The sequence below is a fragment of the Amblyraja radiata genome, chromosome 29 (genome assembly GCF_010909765.2).
Source record: "Amblyraja radiata isolate CabotCenter1 chromosome 29, sAmbRad1.1.pri, whole genome shotgun sequence".
NCBI classification, from domain to species: Eukaryota; Metazoa; Chordata; class Chondrichthyes; order Rajiformes; family Rajidae; genus Amblyraja; species Amblyraja radiata.
The window spans coordinates 22094352-22114999 of NC_045984.1; the positions used below are offsets into that span (position 1 = coordinate 22094352).

At 40.8% G+C, this 20648-nt stretch overlaps 1 protein-coding gene across 3 annotated transcripts in view; it reads left to right on the top strand.

Moving 5' to 3' along the window:
- Positions 1–20648, top strand: part of fzr1 (fizzy and cell division cycle 20 related 1) — a 32336-nt gene that overhangs the window by 7166 nt on the left and 4522 nt on the right. For 2 of the 3 annotated variants that reach the window (XM_033046837.1, XM_033046838.1), the window contains exons 2-12: positions 1200–1310; positions 2515–2640; positions 3479–3542; positions 4865–4992; positions 6850–6932; positions 8948–9131; positions 12873–12938; positions 14852–14954; positions 16585–16769; positions 17568–17801; positions 18384–18488. In XM_033046837.1, the coding sequence (XP_032902728.1) occupies positions 1200–1310; positions 2515–2640; positions 3479–3542; positions 4865–4992; positions 6850–6932; positions 8948–9131; positions 12873–12938; positions 14852–14954; positions 16585–16769; positions 17568–17801; positions 18384–18488 (1389 nt within the window). Of the gene's footprint in view, positions 1–1196; positions 1311–2514; positions 2641–3478; positions 3543–4864; positions 4993–6849; positions 6933–8947; positions 9132–12872; positions 12939–14851; positions 14955–16584; positions 16770–17567; positions 17802–18383; positions 18489–20648 lie in introns of all 3 variants that reach the window. The other variant, XM_033046839.1, reaches the window with a different exon arrangement.

Genomic DNA, 20648 nt, shown 5'->3' on the forward strand with positions numbered 1-20648 from the left:
GTGGGATGTCAGAGCCGGTGATGGACTGGGCAGTGTTCACACCAATTTGCAGCCTTCATTCCTGGGCGTTCAAGTTGCTGAACAAGGCCATGATGCAACCAGTCAATATGCTTTCTACTATACACCTGTAGAAGTTCAAGAGAATCCTCTCTGATATACCAAATCTGTGTAATCTTCTCAGGAAGTAGAAGCGTTGATGTGCTTTCTTTATAATGACATCAGTGTGTTGGGTCTGGGAAAGATTTTCAGAAATATGTATTTAAAGTTTTTGACTCTCTCCGCCATCGTCATGATATAAACAACATTGTGGGTCCTCATCATCCCTCTTCCAAAGTCCACAATCAGTTCATTGGTCTTATATAAGCATCTGCACCTTAATGTTGTAATAATATGCACACACACACATCTCGGGATCAATGGATGAGGCAGTATATTGAAAAAAATAATGCAGTGGTGGATTTCTGCGGTGTGTTTCCTATGGTGGGGAGTATCAGCTGGCGAGACGATAAGAGAGAGGAAGGCGAAGATGGGTTTCAGACTGCCAAATGGTCTTTAAGTGATAATTCTGGAAGTAATAGAAAAACTTTGGTGCCCTCTGTAACGCAACACTATATTAATATATACCAACACTGTGAAAATGAATTTTGAGTAGAAAGTAAATTGAAGAATTATGATCTTTGAATGAGAAGAGTGGACTCTTGGGTAGAAACTGAGATTTTATTTCCCTCTTGGTTCGAAATCGTCAGATGCTCTGGTTCCTCCCTCATTCCAGCGATTTGAAGGTTTGAGGGTTAATTGGCTGCTGTAGATTATCCTTAGTTTGTAGGATAGAACAAGTGTATGGGTGATTGCCGGTCCGTGTGGATTCGGTGGCCGAAGGGCTTCTTTCCACGTTGCATCTCTGAAACTAAGTAATTTCTTTCCATATTTCAGGAGTCAAAGCATTAATCGCTGAATTGTAGATGTTGGAAAAGTGAATTAAGAGTGAAAATATGTATGTAGATCTGGCAGCTTTAAATGAGAGAAAAAAACACTATTCCATGAGGATCTTTTCTCAAAAAATATCCAATTAATTTATCTGAACATCAATTAGTGAATTGATTGTTATTCCTGTCACGGCTACTGTTGGTACAAAGGTCCACAGTAGATCCAAATGTTTATTTTGGGTTTTTCAAATAATGTTTATTTCCTGATTTCAGATTTCATATCTTGGTAAAAGCTTTAAAGTGACCTCCCTCAGTATGGATCAAGACTATGAAAGGCGCCTTCTAAGACAAATTAATGTACAGAATGAAAATACAGTACCTTGTGTAAGTACAATTTTTAATATATATTCTATTTGTTTCATATTCACTTTTTTAAAGTATTTATGGGTGTTTTATCTTAAACTGGTGGTATTGTTAACTTAAGGCAGTAATTTTGCCATGTTGTCATTAGATTATGCGGTTGCACCATATACACTCCCCCCCCACACTCCCCCCCCCCCCCACACACTCCCCCCCCACACACTCCCCCCCCCACACACTTCCCCCCCCCCCCCACACACTTCCCCCCTCCCACACCGACACTTCCCCCCCCCCACACCACTTCCCCCCCCCCCCAAACACCTTCCCCCCCCCCCCACACACTTCCCCCCCCCCCCACACCCTTTCCCCCCCCCCCACCACACTTCCCCCCTCCCACTCCCCCACCATCCCCACACTCCCCCCCACAACACACTCTCCCCCGCCCCACATCACCTCCCCCCCCCCCCACCCACTCCCCTCCCCCCCCACATTCCCCCCCCCCCCACCACTAAACCCCCCCCCCCCCCCACCACACCCACCCCCCCCCCCCAGTTGTGGAGCTCCAACGGCACGGCCTTGTCGGCTTCGGAAACCGCGGCCTCCAGTACGGAGGAGGCCGTTCCAGGATTCCCATGCCGCTGTGAGGACTCTCCCGACGCCGGAGCACCACCACCCGGCGAGAACGGCCAGGAATATCGGGCCTCCGTAGAGGCAACTGTGGAGGCCTCAAGAGGCCCGACTATGGGTGAACTGGGGTTGGGGACTGGACTTTGTGCCTCCCCTCATGGTGGGAGCCATTGTGGGGGGATGTTCTTTGTGTTTAAGACTCTCATTGGTGTTATGTCTGTATTCTTTCTTTGTGTGCTGCAAAATGGCAAAAAGCATTTCACTTCATTACACCTCGGTGTATGTGAATGTGACCAATAAAATACCTTTGATACCTTTGAATATTATTTTGCACTACTTAGACTTGCACTACAATCTTGCACCATTCTGCTGTTTTCTGCTTGTTATAGTATTTATTACTGTATTTATCATTACCGTATGTACAGTATTTACTCTGAGCTTCATGTGAACAAGGCATTTCATTGCACCTTGATCAACAGTATATGATAAACTGATTTGAAACTCTTATTAAATCTCATAATTCTGCGGTCTTTATCTTAAAAATAATGTTGTCGCAATTTAATTTGAACTATGTCATTCGTCCTTTGTTAATCTTGTGCAGATATCAGAAGTTAGGAGAACATTAACACCATCCAATTCACCAGTATCATCACCAAGTAAAAGTGGGGACCGATTTATTCCATCAAGAGCAGCAGCTAACTGGAGTATAAACTTCCACAGAATAAATGTATGTTATTTTCAAAATCATTTGGATTAGCGGACATTTTGGGGGTAAACGTACCTGCCTTAAGAGCTATCGTAGCTATGATCGTAGTTTTTGTTGTTCTCGTCTTTATTGGCTGTGAAGCCTTTTATATAATGTAATACAGGTCTTTTTCTTTGTTGATTATGTGCAAATTCTGAAGTTACTTTTACCTGATTTTCCATTTTGCTCTTTATGAATATTTTTAGTTGGCTGTTTGGTTATGTAACATTTTTAAATAAGTAAAATCCAGTCATCTCAATGGAATTGATTCTAACAGTTAAATGAAAGAATTTAAAATGCCATTTTTTTTTAATAGCCAGGAATTCCCTCCTGATCGAAATTCCTCCTCCCTGAGCCAAGTGAAAATGCTATTGGCATTGACTTGGTTTTTGCATTTTGCAAGGGCTAAGAGTTACTGGATCCGTGGATTACATTTTTTTTACAAAGGTGCTATCTTTCTGATTTGTGATTTTTTTTTTTCAATTTCTTTAGTGCTATGTATCTCATTTTTTGTTTGAAAAATATCCTAGAAAAAATAGCATACCTTTCTCTGTGTTCTTTTAATGGACAGTGAAAGTAATTGACCACAAAGCACGCGTGGTTTTAGAGTAGTAAAACTATTTTGGTCATTCTGTCCGACCCATCAACAGAACATTTTTGGTTGTGTATTGAATTACAAAACCAGACCAAATCTGCAAATATACATTAAACATCACCTATTCATATATACATTTGTGGACCATTTGAAGGTCGGCAAGGTGTAAAAGTGAGCACTGAATACATATAACTGAAAATATATTCTGATTCTTTTCTGTTTTAGGAAAATGAAAAGTCACCCAGCCAAAACAGAAAAGCTAAAGATGTAACCTCTGACACTGGCAAAGGTCTAGTAGTTATATTTTTTGTTGTTTTTAATCTTTCTCATTCCCAATATTCAGTAAACCAACTTTTTGTCATGTTTTCCTATTTGGAGCAGGTGTTTTCAAGTTGTGTATAGGCTTAATAAAATATGATTTGTAGAGGTAAAACAGTACAGGAGAATTAATTTTTATCAAGAGGGAATATAATTCTTAGCACATTAGATCAAAGCATAAAATATACCCAGAAAGGCCCATTACGGGTGGAAATGTGTGTTTGTCTATTTCTTACCAATGCTCAATCAGACGTGGAAACCCTGAACATTCTATCAGCTGATCATAACTGTGTTTCCAGTTGTGCTACTCCAGCACAGGAATGCAAACTGCCTGCATTTTCTCAATGGTTATGCTGAGCAATCTTATCAATTGATCCTGCGCCTGATTGGGCCTGTTGCAGATGCAATGACTCATTCATTTCAGTGGGGTGGGAAAGAGAATGATTAGACGTAGACGTAATATCTAATTAAGGTCTGATGGTCTTGATATGGGATCAGACATTCAGGTCGGGAATGAGAAGAAATATTTCTTCACCCATAAGGTAGTAAATTCAATACATTAGATAGGTGTATCTGTAGTCAAGAGCATGGTTGATAGATTTTTGGATATTGAGGGTTATGGGATTGGTATGGAAAAATTATACAAAGGTAAAAGATCAGCCCCGATCAGCCATATTGTACAGCAGAGAAGGAGGCAGATGGCTTCCCCGCTTCTATTTTTTACGTTGTTGCGTTCATGAATTATAAGCCTCCCGTTAGTAGGCACCAGAATAATCTGACAACAGCAGACTGCTTCCGATGATTGTTCCAATAATTAGAAATTGTGTTTCACTTTTTAGCACCCAAGCTCTAAATATTGTACAACTACAGAGCTACCTGTCTATAGAAACCCACTTGTAGCTTATAAATGGATAGTTTTCTTCGAAGGTAGACACAAAATGCTGGAGTAACTCAGCGAGTGAGGCAACATCTCAGGAGAGAATGGGCATCGTTTTGGGTCGAGACCCTTCTTCAGACTGAAGAAGGGTCTCGACCCAAAATATCACCCATTCCTTCTCTCCTGAGATGTTGCCTCACCCGCTGAGTTAGTCCAGCATTTTGTGTCTACCTTCGATTTAAGACAGCATCTGCAGTTCTCTCTTACATACAGATAGGTTTCTTTATCCTTAAATGCTGCAGGGTTGCTGTTTTTTGTGTGATGTGATAAACATTTCAGCAAACTAGTAACAACTCGGCCTTCAATTTGAGCTTTCTTTAAATTTATAATTTCTGCTGAACATATTTTGTTTACAGATGGGCTTGCTTACTCTGCATTGCTGAGAAATGAGCTGCTTGGAGCAGGGATTGAAAAGGTTCAGGACCCTCAGACTGAAGATAGAAGGCTACAGCCTTCAACCCCTGAAAAGAAAAGTTTATTTAAGGTATGATCTGCATACCCATAAAACATAGCAATACAACCTGTTCACGTTCTCAATCATGTATTTAACGTATTCATTGCTACAAAAGGAGAGACTGGTGGTAGGTGGAAAAGGGACTGAGTGTGAGTTAAGACAGATACGGTATTTTTCACAGACAAAGGCAACAGCTGTAATGACAGCACTTTTACAGTGAGTGGGAGAAAAATGATTGACAAAGTACATGAAGAAATTATGATAGACAAAAATGTTGGTGAAACTCAGCGGGTGAGGCAGCATCTATGGAGCGAAGGAAATAGCCAACGTTTCGGGTCAAAACCCTTCTTCAGACTGATGTGAGGGTGGGGGGGGTGGGGAAGAAGAAAGGAAGAGGAGGAGCCAGTGGGCTGAGGGAGAGCTGAGAATGGGGAGGAGAAAGTAGAGACTATCTGAAATTAGAGAAGTCAATGTTCATACCGCTGGGGTGCAAACTGCCCAAGTGAAATATGAGGTGCTGCTCCTCCAATTTAAGGTGGTCCTCAATCTGGCCATGGAGGAGGCCCAGGCCAGAAAGGTCAGATTTGGAATGGGAGGGCTAGTTGAAGTGCTGAGCCACCGGGAGATCAGGTTGGTTATTGCGAACCGAGCGGAGGTATTTGGCGAAGCGATCGCCAAGCCTATGCTTAGTCTCACCGATGATGAAATGTATTTGCTCAATTTGAAGGTGCAAGCCAGGTTTTAATATTACTTTGCCTGTTCAGCCCAAATTTAGCATTAATTAATGCTAGGAAGGTAAGCTTTTGTTTGTAATTGAGAAGTGAAAGCAATCCAGGACTAGGAAGATGAACTTGTGCTCAATCATCAAACTTGTTATCATCAAAGACCCACACCATCCTGGCCACACACTCATCTCCCTGCTACCTTCAGGTAGAAGGTACAGGAGCCTGAAGACTGCAACAACCAGGTTCAGGAATAGCTACTTCCCCACAGCCATCAGGCTATTAAACCTGGCTCGGACAAAATTCTGATTATTAATAACCACTTTCTGTTATTTGCACTTTACCAGTTTATTTATTCATGTGTGTATATATTTATATCATGGTATATGGACACATTTATCTGTTTTGTAGTAAATGCCTACTATTTTCTGTGTGCTTAAGCAAAGCAAGAATTTCATTGTCCTATACAGGGACACATGACAATAAACTCACTTGAACTTGCTGAAACCTGACCTTGACCTCAAATTACAGAGGAATTGATAACACGTATCAGAAACTGCAGATGCTGGAATCTGCAGCCAAAAAACAAAATGCTAGATGACGTTTCAGGTCAGTGTCCTGCCAATGAGTCTCAAGAAGCATCCCAACCCAAAACATATTCTGTTCATTCCTTCCCCAAATACTGTCTGACCCACTGAATTCCTCTACTATGTTTTTTGCTACAGATGAATTAATATTTGGATATAATCTAATCTTGCATTTTGGCCCCAGGAAAGGAGTGAATGTTGACTGCTATCAGCCCAAATATATTTGTAGGACAAGGATTTACATCCTATCCTGATGTTATCCCTGGACACCCAAAGCCCCTCTGGTCTTTTTCTCATTTAAGTGCTGATCCTTGATAAGAAGTTTAGAAAGTGAAATTAATCTGGTTCCATTATTCCAGCCAGGGAATTCTTGATTATAACAATCAGATCTAAAGTTCTGTAGACCTTTTCATTTATCATTGATTATACATCGCACCCTGCAAAGAAATCTATTAAACCACTTTTGTGTGCTCCATTGGGAATTATTTTTCAAAACTAGTGTGATTCAATGCATAATTCAAATTACATTATTTTATTGTCTTTAATGAGAATTATATTGCAATTGTTTTATTTTCTAGTACTCTCTTAGCACAAAGCGTGCAAATCCTGATGATGGAAATGATATATCTCCTTATTCCTTATCTCCAGTTAGCAATAAAAGGTAACCTTGTTACTTCACAATGTGAACTCTGACATTGCAGAACTTCTGTATTTGAACAACTTTAATGTTGAAATGATCTGTACATTTTAAGTGCTGTTAAGAAAAGTTGGAAAAATCCTTCATTTTTCTGTTTAGACACTTGATTTCCTGGTTTGTCCCTATTGCTCTTCTTAAACAAAAGAAAAACAATGACTATTCTCCAGTCTTTTGGCAAGTTGCCTGTGGGTAAAAAGATCTCTGTCAAGCTCCAAGCAATCTGCTCATTTTGTACCCTAGGAGTGATTACATGGTTGGATCCTCCCTCTCCACCCCCTCCCCAAGCGCACGCACACTCCCTCCTTAATATCGATATGCCCTTGCATATCAACATCAACCTAGGCCTGCACTTCATCCTCCAGCACCTAGACCGCTAGGGGACCTATGCAAGGATTTTAGCTGTGCATTCAAAACCATTGTTCCAGAGCTACTACACTCCAAACTCTCCCAGTTGACTGTGCCTGGAGCCCTCTGTCAGTGGATCACCAACCTCCTGACAGACAGGAAGCAGCATGTGAGGCTGGGAAAGTACATCTTGAATCCGCTGACCCTCAGCATAGGAGCACCGCAAGGCTGTGTACTCTCCCCTCTCCTTTACTCTCTCTACACCAACGACTGCACCTCCACAGACACCTCTGTCAAGTTTCTCAAGTTTACGGACGACACAACCCTGACTTGACTGATTCAGGGTGGGGAAGAATCTGCCTACAGACAGGAAGTGACACAGCTGGCGTCCTGGTGCAATCGCAACAACCTGGAGCTCAATGCTCTTAAGACAGTGGAATTGATTGTTAACTTTAGGAGAGTTCCCCCTCCCCCCACTCACCATCAACAACATCAAGTCACATCTGTGGAGTCATTTAAGTTCCTTGGAACCGTCATCTTCGGGGACCTTAAATGGTAGGCCACCATCGACTCCACAGTCAAAAAGGCCCAACAGAGGATGTACTTTCTGCGGCAGCTGAGAGAAAACACAATCTGCCACAGGCAATGATGGTCCAGTTTTATACTGCCGTCATAGAGTCTGTCCTCACCTTCTTCATCATGGTCTGTTTTGGCTCAGCCACCAAACATGACATCAGGAGGCTGCAGTGGATCGTTCGATCAGGTTGTTGGCAGCAACCTTCCCCCCCCCATTGATGATCATCTCTGACCCCTCTCACGCTTGCCACAAACTCTTTGAAGTACTTCCCTCGGAGGCGGCTCCGGACCGTCAAAGCCGCCATAGCCAGACATAAAAACAGCTTTTTCCCACGAGCAGTGGCTCAACTCGACAGTCGAAAGTCTGTAACCTCCTTTTGCTCTGGTATTTTATTTTATTCTTCACATGTTTAAATTATATTTTATTTTTAATTGTCTACTGTATATCGTGTTATCCTTGCGAACAAAGCACCAAGGCAAATTCCTTGTATGCATTACATTACAAATCTCAAATTGTGGCGTACAGAGGCAAGTAAATGAATGACTGGCCTTTGTCCTAAACATTATGGAAGGCACTGTAGAAGAGTTTGGCCATTGATGCAATTGAGATGTGCATGTTACTATGAGCCAGACTAATAGGAAAAAATTGGCCCAACTTACTCTGGGATATATGGTCATCATGTTCAGCTACGAGATCCCTCAATGGAGATAACATGTTTTTAAAATCCAAGTCAGATATTTTTATTACAAAATTGATGAATTGCCTTCTAAAGTTATTTTTCATCAGAAGTATATATCAGGTTAAAATTAGCAAAACTTGAAATTACTTTAATATCTCTTCTGACAGAGGTCAATTTCAGTGGTTTTTGATTATCATCTATGAAATGAACACAAAATAACATTAGTAACCTGTGGCACATTATGCTCTTTCATAAAATGAGTTGAATTTAACCCTGATAGCACTTTAGCCACTTAAAGATTTGAACCATTACAAGATTTAACAAAAATAACATTCCTATTTTCTAAACATTTAATTTTCACATTTCTTTCTGAAACAGCCAAAAATTGTTGCGATCGCCAAGGAAACCTACTAGAAAAATCTCAAAGATTCCATTTAAAGTTCTTGATGCACCAGAATTGCAGGATGACTTTTACTTAAATCTTGTCGACTGGTCTTCTCTAAATGTATTGAGTGTTGGTCTGGGCACCTGCGTGTACCTTTGGAGTGCCTGTACGAGCCAGGTGAGCCTCTAGCTTCCCTACTATCTCCTTGTTCCGGTTTCAGTGTTCCTCTGCAACTCTCACTGCAGCGTATTGTACCCTCACAGTTGGGTATTATGTGATTTAGTTTAGAATGCTAGGCATGTTCAGCAGGTCAGGCAGTCAATGTGGGAAGAGAAACATTTAACATTTCAGTGACATTTTCTCAGAACTGAACAAGTTTTCAAAGTTGCAGAGAGAGGGGTAGAGGGACTAATTGGAATGTCTGATAAGGTGGGTGCAGAGCAAGATAGGGTTCGAGAGCATGACGTTTGATAGGGTGGTGATCAAAAATCTCATATTTCCTTAGTCCATAAGAGATAGCGGAATTTGGCCTTTGATTCATGGCTAATCTATTTCTCCCCCTCCATCCCATATTCCTGTCGTCTTCCCATATTTCATTTCCTTATGCTAGAACAATAGACCAATTGGCACCGAGACTGTGCGGGCTCTCGGACCAATCATATTCTCCTTCATTCTTCACTATAACCTATTCTCCTCCAGCTCCAGCCTAATTCACCTACCACCAACCTACACAAGCTAATTTATAGTGGTCATTTAGATTAGATTATTTAATGACCACACAGTCAAACTGGTGGAATTCAGGTTCAGTACAGGATGTTACAAGGTAGGCTGATTCCCGTCAAACATAACATAAAACACAACATCATACAATATACAGTACATGCATGGGGAGGATATGTGCTGTTATCATAGTGTGTTCAGAATTCGGATTGCGTGTGGGTAAGAACTGTTTTTAAATCGAGATGTCTTGGCGGGCAGTGAGCTGTAGCGCCTTCCTGATGGCAGCAGGTGGAAGATGTGGTGAGCTGGGTGGGAGGGATCAGAGATGATTTTCTTCACCCTTGACACGGACCGTTTGTGATGGAGTGATTCTATTGATGGAAGGGGAGTGCTGTTGATTTTGGATGCTTTGTTAACTATGCGCTGTAATTTATTACGGGAGTGAGTGTCTAAACTGCTGAACCAGACTGTAATTGATGAAGTGAGCATGCTTTGGATGATGGCTGTGTAGAATCGGATTAGGAGGTGTTTCCTACCTCCAAACCAGCATGTCTTTGAGATGTGGGGGGAAAAAACCAGAGGACCTGGGGAAAACTCAGTCACAGGGCGACCGTGCAAAAACCACAGACCGTTCCAGAGCTCGACCATGAAACTTTGTTGCTGCATTTGAGAGGCAGCAGGACTATCTGTTGCCCCACTGTACTGTCCAGGTGACACCTAAGTGAGAACATAAGAAATATTCTAATTAACCATAGCAGAGCAGTCACTGGAGGAAGATGTACAAGGATGGTGAAGAAAAAAACAAAGAACAAGGTACTGGGGCTTTGAGATGCAGATACTGGAATTGGCTGCAGTCATTTTGTCTTGCAGCTACAATACAATACAATACAATACACATTTATTGTCATTTGAGCCCCAGTGAGACTCAAACGAAATTTTGTTTCCACAGCCATACAAACAAAAACAATGTCCTACAGACATACACACAATTAAGTTCACACAAACATCCATCACAGTGAACCCACTGTGATGGAAGGCAAAAGTCTTTTCTCTCCCCTGCTCTCCATGTCTCTCCCGATGTCCAAGCCCCAGGCGGGTGATGATAAGTCCCACGGCCATTTTAGGCCGTGCCGGGCGATTTACGGCCCCGCTCCCGGTCTAAAAGTCTCGAAGTTGGAGCCCCCGGCGGGCGCTGTAATGTCCCACGGCCACGAAGCCGTGCCGGGTGATGTACTTCCCCGCTCCGGGTCGTTCCAACCCCGCGACACGGGCTGGAGAAGTCGCGTTGCGGGAGCTCCGGGAAGCGGTCTCTCTCTCTCTCCCCCCGGACCCGCGAGCTCCCGATGTCCCAGTCCACCGGACCTGCGGCTGCGTTGCTGGAGCCTCCGAGCCCCAGGAGTCGAGTCGCAGCAGCGAGTCACCACCGCTCCCCACGTTCCGAGGCCGGCCAGCCCCACGATGGTGAGTAGTCCGCAGCTCCGCAGTCTCCCGAGCCCCCGGGTCGTTCAGGTTGGAGGCCGCTCCACGGTGCTAGGCCCCAACGACAACGGAGACCCGACAGGGAAAAGGTCGGGTCTCCCAGACAGGGAAGAGATTTTAAACGGTTTCCCCCTCCCCCCCCCCGCCCCCCACATATACACATTTAAAAACCAGTATTTAAAAAAACACCAAACACTACATTTAACTACATTGAAGTCTATTGTGTATTTTAAATCCTAGGGAACATCTGGGCTCTTATACAATAATTTTCTAAAATAATAATGAATATAGAGTATTATTAAATATGGTTTTAATGTCAAATGAATATACTTGCTATTGTTGCTCAATCCTTTAACAGAGTAAGAGGAAGGAACTAAAAATAGATTATTGGAGGATCTGATAAAGTAATGGGTAGAAGAGAGTATTACCAGGGGGGGACTCGGACAGCAATGGAAAAGTAAGGATGGAATTAATGTGATGTAGCCCTGCTCAGCCAAACAATTCAATGTGCTTGACTCAAATATTTCATGACAGGAATAAAACAAAAATGCAACATAGGATTTTCTTGGAGCAATGTTAATGATAATGACCTGGTTAGTTGCTGCCATCTTCATTATCATTCATTAAAACAACGACATCTAATTACTCTGAACCTTGAAAATAATAATAAATGCATGCTCCAGTTGTCATAATAACATCAGGTCACAATTAGCAATCATACAACAAGATTGAAAACCTCAACCTGGTGTCAAGACAACCTTTTTCTCAATGTCAGCAAGACAGAGGAGGGTGATCGTTTCAGGAAGCGAAGCAGTACACATATCCTGGTACCTGGTATGCACGGCGGCGAAGTAAAGGTGGTTGAATGCTTCAGGTTCCCATGAGTAAATATCACCAGCAAACTGTCCTGGACCATCAATTACAAGCATTGTCCAAGAAACCACACCAACACTTCTACTTCCCTAGAAGGTTAGGAAGTTTGGCATGACCCCGGCAACTCTCACTGCAGAGATTTGTGGACCAGGCCAGACACATAAACCAACCTCCCTTCCATTGACACCACCAGCATAATCAAGGTCGAGTCACACCCCAGTCACTCCCTCTCCCATCAGGCAAGAGGTACAGTAGTGTGAAAACGCATACCTTCAGATTCTGGGGACATTTTCTTCCCGGTTTTCATCAGGCAACTGAACCATCCTTTCAACAACTAGAGGGCAGTCTTGAGCTACCATGTACCTCATTGGAGACTTTACTGGGATGTTATCTTGCACTTTATATTCCCTTTATCCTGTATCTACACAGCGAACGGCTCGATTATAATCATGCATAGTCTTTCCGCTCACTGGATAGCATGCAACAAAATGCTTAATAAACTAAACTAGAATGCAATATGATACATATTAGAATGTATAAACCTAATTGGACGCAAAACAAAGCATCACATAATTTGGGGTGCAAATTAAACTCAATTGCTAAAAAGTTGCATGAAAATGATTCCATCCACACAGTTAACTGCACACACCTGCACCCGGGGAAACTGCACTTGTACGAGCATTAGAAAGTTCAATATAATAAAGTAAGTTCAATTTTTAGAAAAAATAATTTTCTTTTCATTTTTGGTTTTTAATACAAGTTTCAGAAAATGTTGATGCCTAGAGTGCATTTCTTTTTAAAAACAAAAATGTTTGTTTAATTATAGACTTATTTTTTGCCTTGTAGGTGACCAGACTGTGTGACCTTTCTATAGATGGAGATTCTGTGACATCGGTTGGCTGGTCAGAGAGAGTAAGTCTTTCTCGTTTTGATTTTAAAAATATCACTAACTACAGGTTTTATTTAAAGGACCTTTCATCGAACTTCTATTTTCTTCCTTGTCACTTGTTAATATGCGAAAACATATTATATTGCTCCATGCGTATTAAAACCTTAGTTGTGCACTTTAGTTGTGGTATGTATAACTGGTATACATAAAGAAAATATAATAGAAGGAATAAAATGTCAGCCTTAGTAATATCATTTAATGTGAATTAAAATTTTCCAAAGTTCAACATCCATGTTGGGACCACACAAACTGAGGAGAGCATTTCATTTTAACAATGGCAATTTGGTTAAGCACTGTGGGTAATGGTCATTCGCCCTTACAGAATTCACAAACCACATATTTGAGGTACGGAATAAAATTATCTCTCGTGGAATTCATATGAACAAGAAAAAATGAGAACAATTTACTTTCTTTTACCAACTCAATTTTCTTCTGCAAGCGCGGATTCTGCCTTACAGAAAATCATATTGCGGGCTGCTTCTAAGATAACAAACACACTCAAGCCCTCTGTAACGTGAGGCTGGAGGGAGGGGGATTCATGTCGTCAACTTATTTATATAACTAAAACACTTGAAAATTTGGTTTATGACATCATATACATGAATTAACCACCATATTTACCTACTTTGCAATAGTGACTATACTTTGTAAATATTGAAGAAACTAACTTTGCAGGAGTCCCCTCATTTTGTGAGAGCCCGCAAATAAATTGCATATTTGTTCTTTAAACTGGTTTATTTTATGCTGAGGTTGGTGGAAGGAGCCTGATTTAAGAAAATGGGGGGTGATTATTTTAAATTGTTTATGTTCCAGCACAGTAGATCACAAAAAACTGGAACAAACTTTGTGCATTGCGTGCTAAATTGGTTGCTGTTTATTGTGGCAGTTGTTTGTTATGGAGCCAGATTTGCAATGCCATAACTATTTTATCATGTGTTCATCGTGGGAGCACTTCTCTGTTTCAGGCATTTGTACATTATCTGGATCTAACTTGAGTCACTCTTTGTGGTAAAAGAGGAATGTCTCTGTTTCAAATATTTTGTGTTTTTTTATGAACTCAAATACTGAGAATCTACCTCAGTAATCTCTACTAAAACGCTCATCTTGACCAAGATGATTTGGTCGTCTGCATTGTTTTTAAATTTGCGCTAAAACAGTACCCTATATCGCTAGGGTTTTTCACCACCTTACTCACCGTTCTCCTCTGCTCCAAGCGCACCAAGTTTTGTTCCGAACGGTGGAATATTAGAAAAGTTATGAGGGTTTAAAAAATCGTGAGATCAGCAGATTGGTCTTCTCGCCTGTCAGTCACCATGGAGGTAACGTCCCTTCCGGCACCCGCTATCAATCACTGGGGCGAGGAGAATAAAGCCCCGAAGCCATGGAGTCCACAGCCCCCCACCTCACCACACACACCCTTCTACCCCTCTCAAACACACCCCTCACACACACACACACACTCCTCCCCCCCCACACCCCTCCCCTCCCCCCCCGGTGAGTGAGTGTCCAGAAAGCTGTGAGTCAGTGAGTGAGTCCAGGAAACCATGAGTCAGTGAATGAGTCCAGAAAGCTGTGAGTCAGCCGCCGCGCCTGCGCAGATGGGGGCTATGGCTGAGTGGTGGAATATTGCGTTGGGGGACCAGGCATCCCGTGTGAGAATGGGACCCGACGGGTCCCACTTGGTCTAGTAATGTTATAAAATTGACATATGTCATTCAGGCATTTCGATTATTCCTTTTTTAAGAAATTCGTCTTTTGAAAGGACAAATTAATAACAATGTGTTGATCTAATATTCAGTCATTGAAATAGCCTTCTTCCTGTTTCAAATAATAACTGAAGAGGCTCTTGGAATCTTAATTGTTTCATTTAATCCAGGGAAACTTGGTAGCAGTTGGAACGCACAAAGGATACGTTCAAATTTGGGATGCAGCTGCGGGGAAGAAATTATCCACACTTGAAGGTCACTCTGCCAGAGTGGGTAAGTTGTTCCGTTTAAGTTTATAGAAAAGTTCATTGACAAAAACTACGATTGATCAAGAGATTGTTCGCGAATCTGCCACAACATTTTAGAAGGCAAACCTGCAGATAAGAATTTAATTGTTGTGTTTCGGTACATGTGACAATTAAACTCTTGCCTCTCTCGACTCTTGTTCATCTAACAAATAAACACAGTGCAGCTATGACACAAGGGAAATAATCTTAACTAATCTATTTAACATTGTATTTCTCTAAAGGGCTTGTCAGTGGCTAAACATGACACTTTTAAGATTAAATCGTAATTTTCATTGTAAATTCATTTCAGTATTCCAAAATAATTTCTAACCATATCTCTGCTCACATTTTCCGCTACCATTGCTGTTTTCCATCAAACAATTGTTCTGGTTTTCTGTGCACTTGGTATGTGCTCCTCCAGCTGCATAAATATCACTCAAATTCCCTTCCCAAGCCACAATTTAATGCCCCACATGTAAGACTTTTGGTTTCTTGCTCTCAAATGCATTTAATGAAAAAGTAATTAAAAATGATTGCAAAAAGGTTATTTAAAAAAAACAGCAATTAAACTTGAGAATAAGAACCAGCAGTGGTACTAACAAAGTCTGAATCATCTACAGTTTTGTATGGGCTTGGATCTGATCATTTTTGACAATTGGTACCTCGTTGAAACAAGTTTTTTTTTGTTTTTTTTAATGGGGTAACCAGCTCATGAAGATTTATTAATTTTTCAAAACAATAATTAAATGTAAATTTCAATAACTGATCATTTGTCCACCACCACAATTTATCCATTGGTGTTCACAAGTAGATATAGCAAGACCTCAGATGCAAGTTTGAAAAACGAATGGCAGGAGAGCAATTTAAATTCAATTATTGGATAAAATATAATAAGTGTGGCACCAACAAATATCAAGAATCTTAATGCCATCTAAGTAAAATCCTGATTAATCCATAACTACTTCTCACTACTTTAAGCATTCACTCCTTTCAATGGGGCCAAATACAAGATGCACTGCAACAACTTGCCACATGACCTATTCAACAGCACCTGTCCAAATCGGAAGCCTCTGTCACCAGAAGCCCAGAGGCACCATGTATCTGGGAGAGCATCTTGCAGATTCCCTTTGCAGTGGCATGCAATCCTGACCTGTGGGTTTATCACTGAATTGAAGCTACATCATGATGTAAGGATATCTATGCAACTGTTCCGGGAGTATCTTCATATGAATCGCATTGCTTCAAAAATGGCTCACCATCTTTTTAAAGATAATTAGGAAAGGGCATTAAATAACAGACTTGCCAGGATGCCCACATTTGATAATTATTTAATCAAAAATGGTAAACTCTCAACTCTGGTTTGAAGTGTTAATAGAGTAGTCATGAAGCAACCCATTTCAAATTGGAAAAACATTTAACACGTGGAAAAGGAATAACAGATGTTAAATTAACATATTCTATACAGAATACATTTTTTAATTAGGGTGTTGTCAAACTTATTTATTTTTGATCAAAATAGAAATTACTTTCTGCATAAGACAATCAGTATGTTGTGTCAGTAGGTGCGCACACTTTTGGCATCACAGGTAATTTATTTCAAGTTGTTTGTGCTCTAGGAGCGTTAGCCTGGAATGCTGATCAGCTGTCGTCAGGAAGCAGGGATCGTCTTATTCTCCAGAGAGACATCCGCACCCCACCGCTGCAATCCGAGCGGCGACTACAGGGTCACAGGCAGGAAGTTTGTGGTTTGAAGTGGTCAACGGATCACCAGCTCCTGGCTTCTGGAGGAAATGACAATAAGGTAATAAAATCAATAACACAAAATATTGCAATAGACTGACTTTAGTTGAGCTAAGTTGGGTTGGCTGTAGAATCTTCTGGCCCAGCAACCATACATGAGTACTCCCACTGCCCATTCCCATCTGTTATTGGTGCAAAAGGGGACACTGGAAGAAATAATCTTGGCTGTATTCCTTTCACTGATGGTCTGTTGCATTTGCTTTTGCAACACTGGGCTCTGATCAGTCCTCTCTTCCAGCTTTCTTCCCCCTCCCCCCCCCCCCTCCCCCTTCACAATCAGTCTGAAGAAGGGTCCAGACCTGAAACATCTATTCATGTTTTCTAGAGTTGCTGCCTGACCCGCTGAGTTACTCTAGCACTTTGCGTATTTTTTACGTTAATAAATTACATGCATGGATGAAATGTTGTGGAATAGCCATTAGATTTTGAAGCAAAATTGTCATGAGGCTCATGGTCCTTTAGATCGCATTGCTGTATGTTTTAGTGTTGTGTGTGGTCTTATTAGCTGATATCAAACTGGACTCTAGCTGCCTTCATGGTTTCCTGAGCAGACTCAGGAAAAAACCTAATTACTTTGGGGGGGGGAATCTGTCTTGCACTTAAGTTTTCAGAATATTATTGGTCTGTGCAATTTCTGTAAAATATATTGTGCTCCTGAAAGAATAACTGAAATTGACTTTTGAAGATCTGTTTTACAAAGATGCGTTTTGTAATCTAGAAGAAAAATAATTTCATCTTGTATTACAAAATGATTCTATGCATCTTTTTTTTTAAACCATATCTCTCTATCTTTGGTTAGCTTCTGGTATGGAACAACTCCAGTTCAGGTCCAGTACAGCAGTATACAGAGCATCTTGCAGCCGTGAAAGCCATTGCCTGGTCTCCCCATCAACACGGTCTCCTTGCATCTGGTGGTGGAACTGCAGACCGGTGCATTCGATTCTGGAATACCCTGACCTCTCAGCCTTTGCAGTGTATAGATACAGGTTCCCAGGTGTGCAACCTTGCCTGGTCCAAACATGCCAATGAACTAGTAAGTACAAAGTGTTTTACTTGCATTTTTATGTCTATGGTATTGGTTAAAGTGAACCTATTAGGCTGCTTCATAATGCCACAGTCCTTGTAGAAAAAGCCTGCTGTTGTCTGATTTAACCTATCTCAGAATCCACTCCTGCACCAGTATGGCAGACTCTCCCACTCTTTCCACCCACCTGGTTTGCCATGTGTTATGTAATGATTAATATAGCTCTTACAGCTGATGTGCACATTCATAAAAATACTAAAATTGCTTTGTTAATTGATTTAGTGTACTTGTAACATATCACTAAATCATCATTGAATATTGCTTTTTAAAAAATGGGTTTTTGACTGGTTTAATATCAATACCCGAATTAACGAGTCATTTAACTCAGCTTGAGGGGGAAAGGTTCTATTTGCAGAACAGTTTTGTGTGTTTTTATTGCATTGAAGAGAGGACATGAATTGTAGAATTCTCATATAATTTTGCAGATATTGTGTATTTCTGTAAGTTTGATTGAACATTTTTATTCAAATGTCTTACAATTTAATTATTTAAGCATGTTCTTTAGTAAATCGATTATTTCAATTTCCTTAGGTGAGTACTCATGGATATTCACAAAATCAAATTCTAGTGTGGAAGTATCCATCATTGACACAAGTAGCCAAATTAACTGGCCATTCATACAGAGTGCTATACTTGGTGAGTTGCTTAATTATTTTTACATTCATTTCATGTCACACAAGAACTGAAACTCTATAATAAACTCCACTCATCCAGCCTTAAAAGCTACAAACCTGGTTGTTCTTTTGAGCAACTGAAAATGGTCCTTGCATTTTGCTCGTGTTACATTTTGTTACAGCAGCCTTGACTGCATAATTTTTAATCTTCATTTTGGGCAATGGATGATGGAAGATCAGTTGCACATCCAGATCCACACTGCCAACTTACTGCACGACAATCAGTTTAACATTGGACTTGTATTCTATAAGGTATATAAACTATCCTACCACTGTCTGATAAAGGGTTCCCATCTGAACTGTGGCTTATCCATTCCTCCCTCAGATGCTGCCTGACCTGCTGAGTTTCTTCAGCATCTGCAGTCTCTTATGCCTCAATCCTACAACTAAATGCTTCCCACATAATATGAATCATAATGTGCCTGTGATATGGCCACAACAAAACTGGCTCCCTCTTTGCCACATTTGACATTTTAACAAGATCTTATGACATTTATGTTATGTAGGAAAATCGCAAACCTTAAAAATACATATTTTTATGCATTGACACTGCAACAGCAATTTTACGAGCATTAAGATTATCTTTTCATAAATATTTTACTCGACTCTTGAGTAATTCAAAACTGTACTATAATTGGCATCACTCACTGATTAATCAGTGTGATGAGTAGATGTTAGAAAGCAGTTGAGAACTGGAGGAAAAAAAGAATTAACCGCAATTTAAGGGAAGCCTTGAACAAATATTACTTTCCCAATAATCTCGGTGTAGTTAACAGGTTGTAGCTCAGAGCTGAGCAGTACTTTGCACAATTTCCAGCAACAACATCTCCACATTCCTGTGGACTGCTATGGATGCGTCTCCACTTCGTGCAAGGTGCTCACATCCACAACAAGACTTCAGTGAAACCTTAAAAATATATTAGATCATAAGGAAGTGATGTGGAACCAGATCAAGGATAAATACAAGTGGGGCAACCAAAGATCATAGAGACAAGGAAAAGCAGATACTGGAATCTGGAGCAAAACACAAATTACTAGACTAACTCAGCGGGTCAGGGAGCATCTGTAGAGAGAATGGATAGTGATGTTTCAAGTCGGAACTCTTATTCAGACTCCAAAGATCATAACCAGTACTCAACATCACTCATACAGGCAGTTCAGCAACGATCTGTGTTTTCTTAAATCAAATTGGATATAAGACGATTGATGAATTGAGGAATAGTTTTTGAATTTGTTCCAATGCAACATTTGGAGAACTAGCGAACCACTTAAGTTACTTCGGAAGTTGACATGCGTAAAAGAATATTGCCATGGGGGAGGGGGGGGGGGGGGGGAAGAAGTTTTGGATATGTAACGGAAGATAGACACAAAATGCTGGAGTAACTCAGCATGACAGGCAGCATCTCTGGAGACAAGGAATGGGTGACGTTTTGTGTCGAGACCCTTCAGACATGTCAGGGGAGAAGGGAGATGGATGGATAAGGTGTGAAAATAGGACAAAAGGAATGTAGAATACATTGTGTAACCCACAGCCTTTGCTATTTTTAGCTCGCAATGACAAAAATGTTATTTTAAATATTTCAAAATACCTTTTATCTTTGTAAATTCAATGGGAGAAATAACTTTGTTATAATGAATCTGAAACTGTAGCCCCTTTTTTCACATTTTTATAACGTTCTTAGAATGCAACGTGCATTGTAGCAGAGCTACCTGTACTATCTATACAAGCGCAGGTGATGATTAAAGGATGCCTTTTTCCATTGCATAATCCGGTTAGGCCACCCCATTCAACTATATTAGATGATATCTGGAGAGCTGCATCTTGGTACACCTGACAATAATAATAATAAAACCATTTTTAAGTGCTGTAGAAGGTAAAAATTATTGGATCTGTGTACTAGAATTGATGGTCTTCAAATACAATCTGACATGCTTCTCATGAGTATATACAATGCCCATCCCCAACCTAATTCAAAGTCAAACAATCTGCCTCTGGCTGACCCACATTGCAGAACAAATAAGTTTGGATGTATCTGTACATTCTTCTGACAAACATTGTGCAATCTCTGGGACGATATCTAAAAAAATATAAATGTGTGTAGGGACTAAATAAAAATGTGAC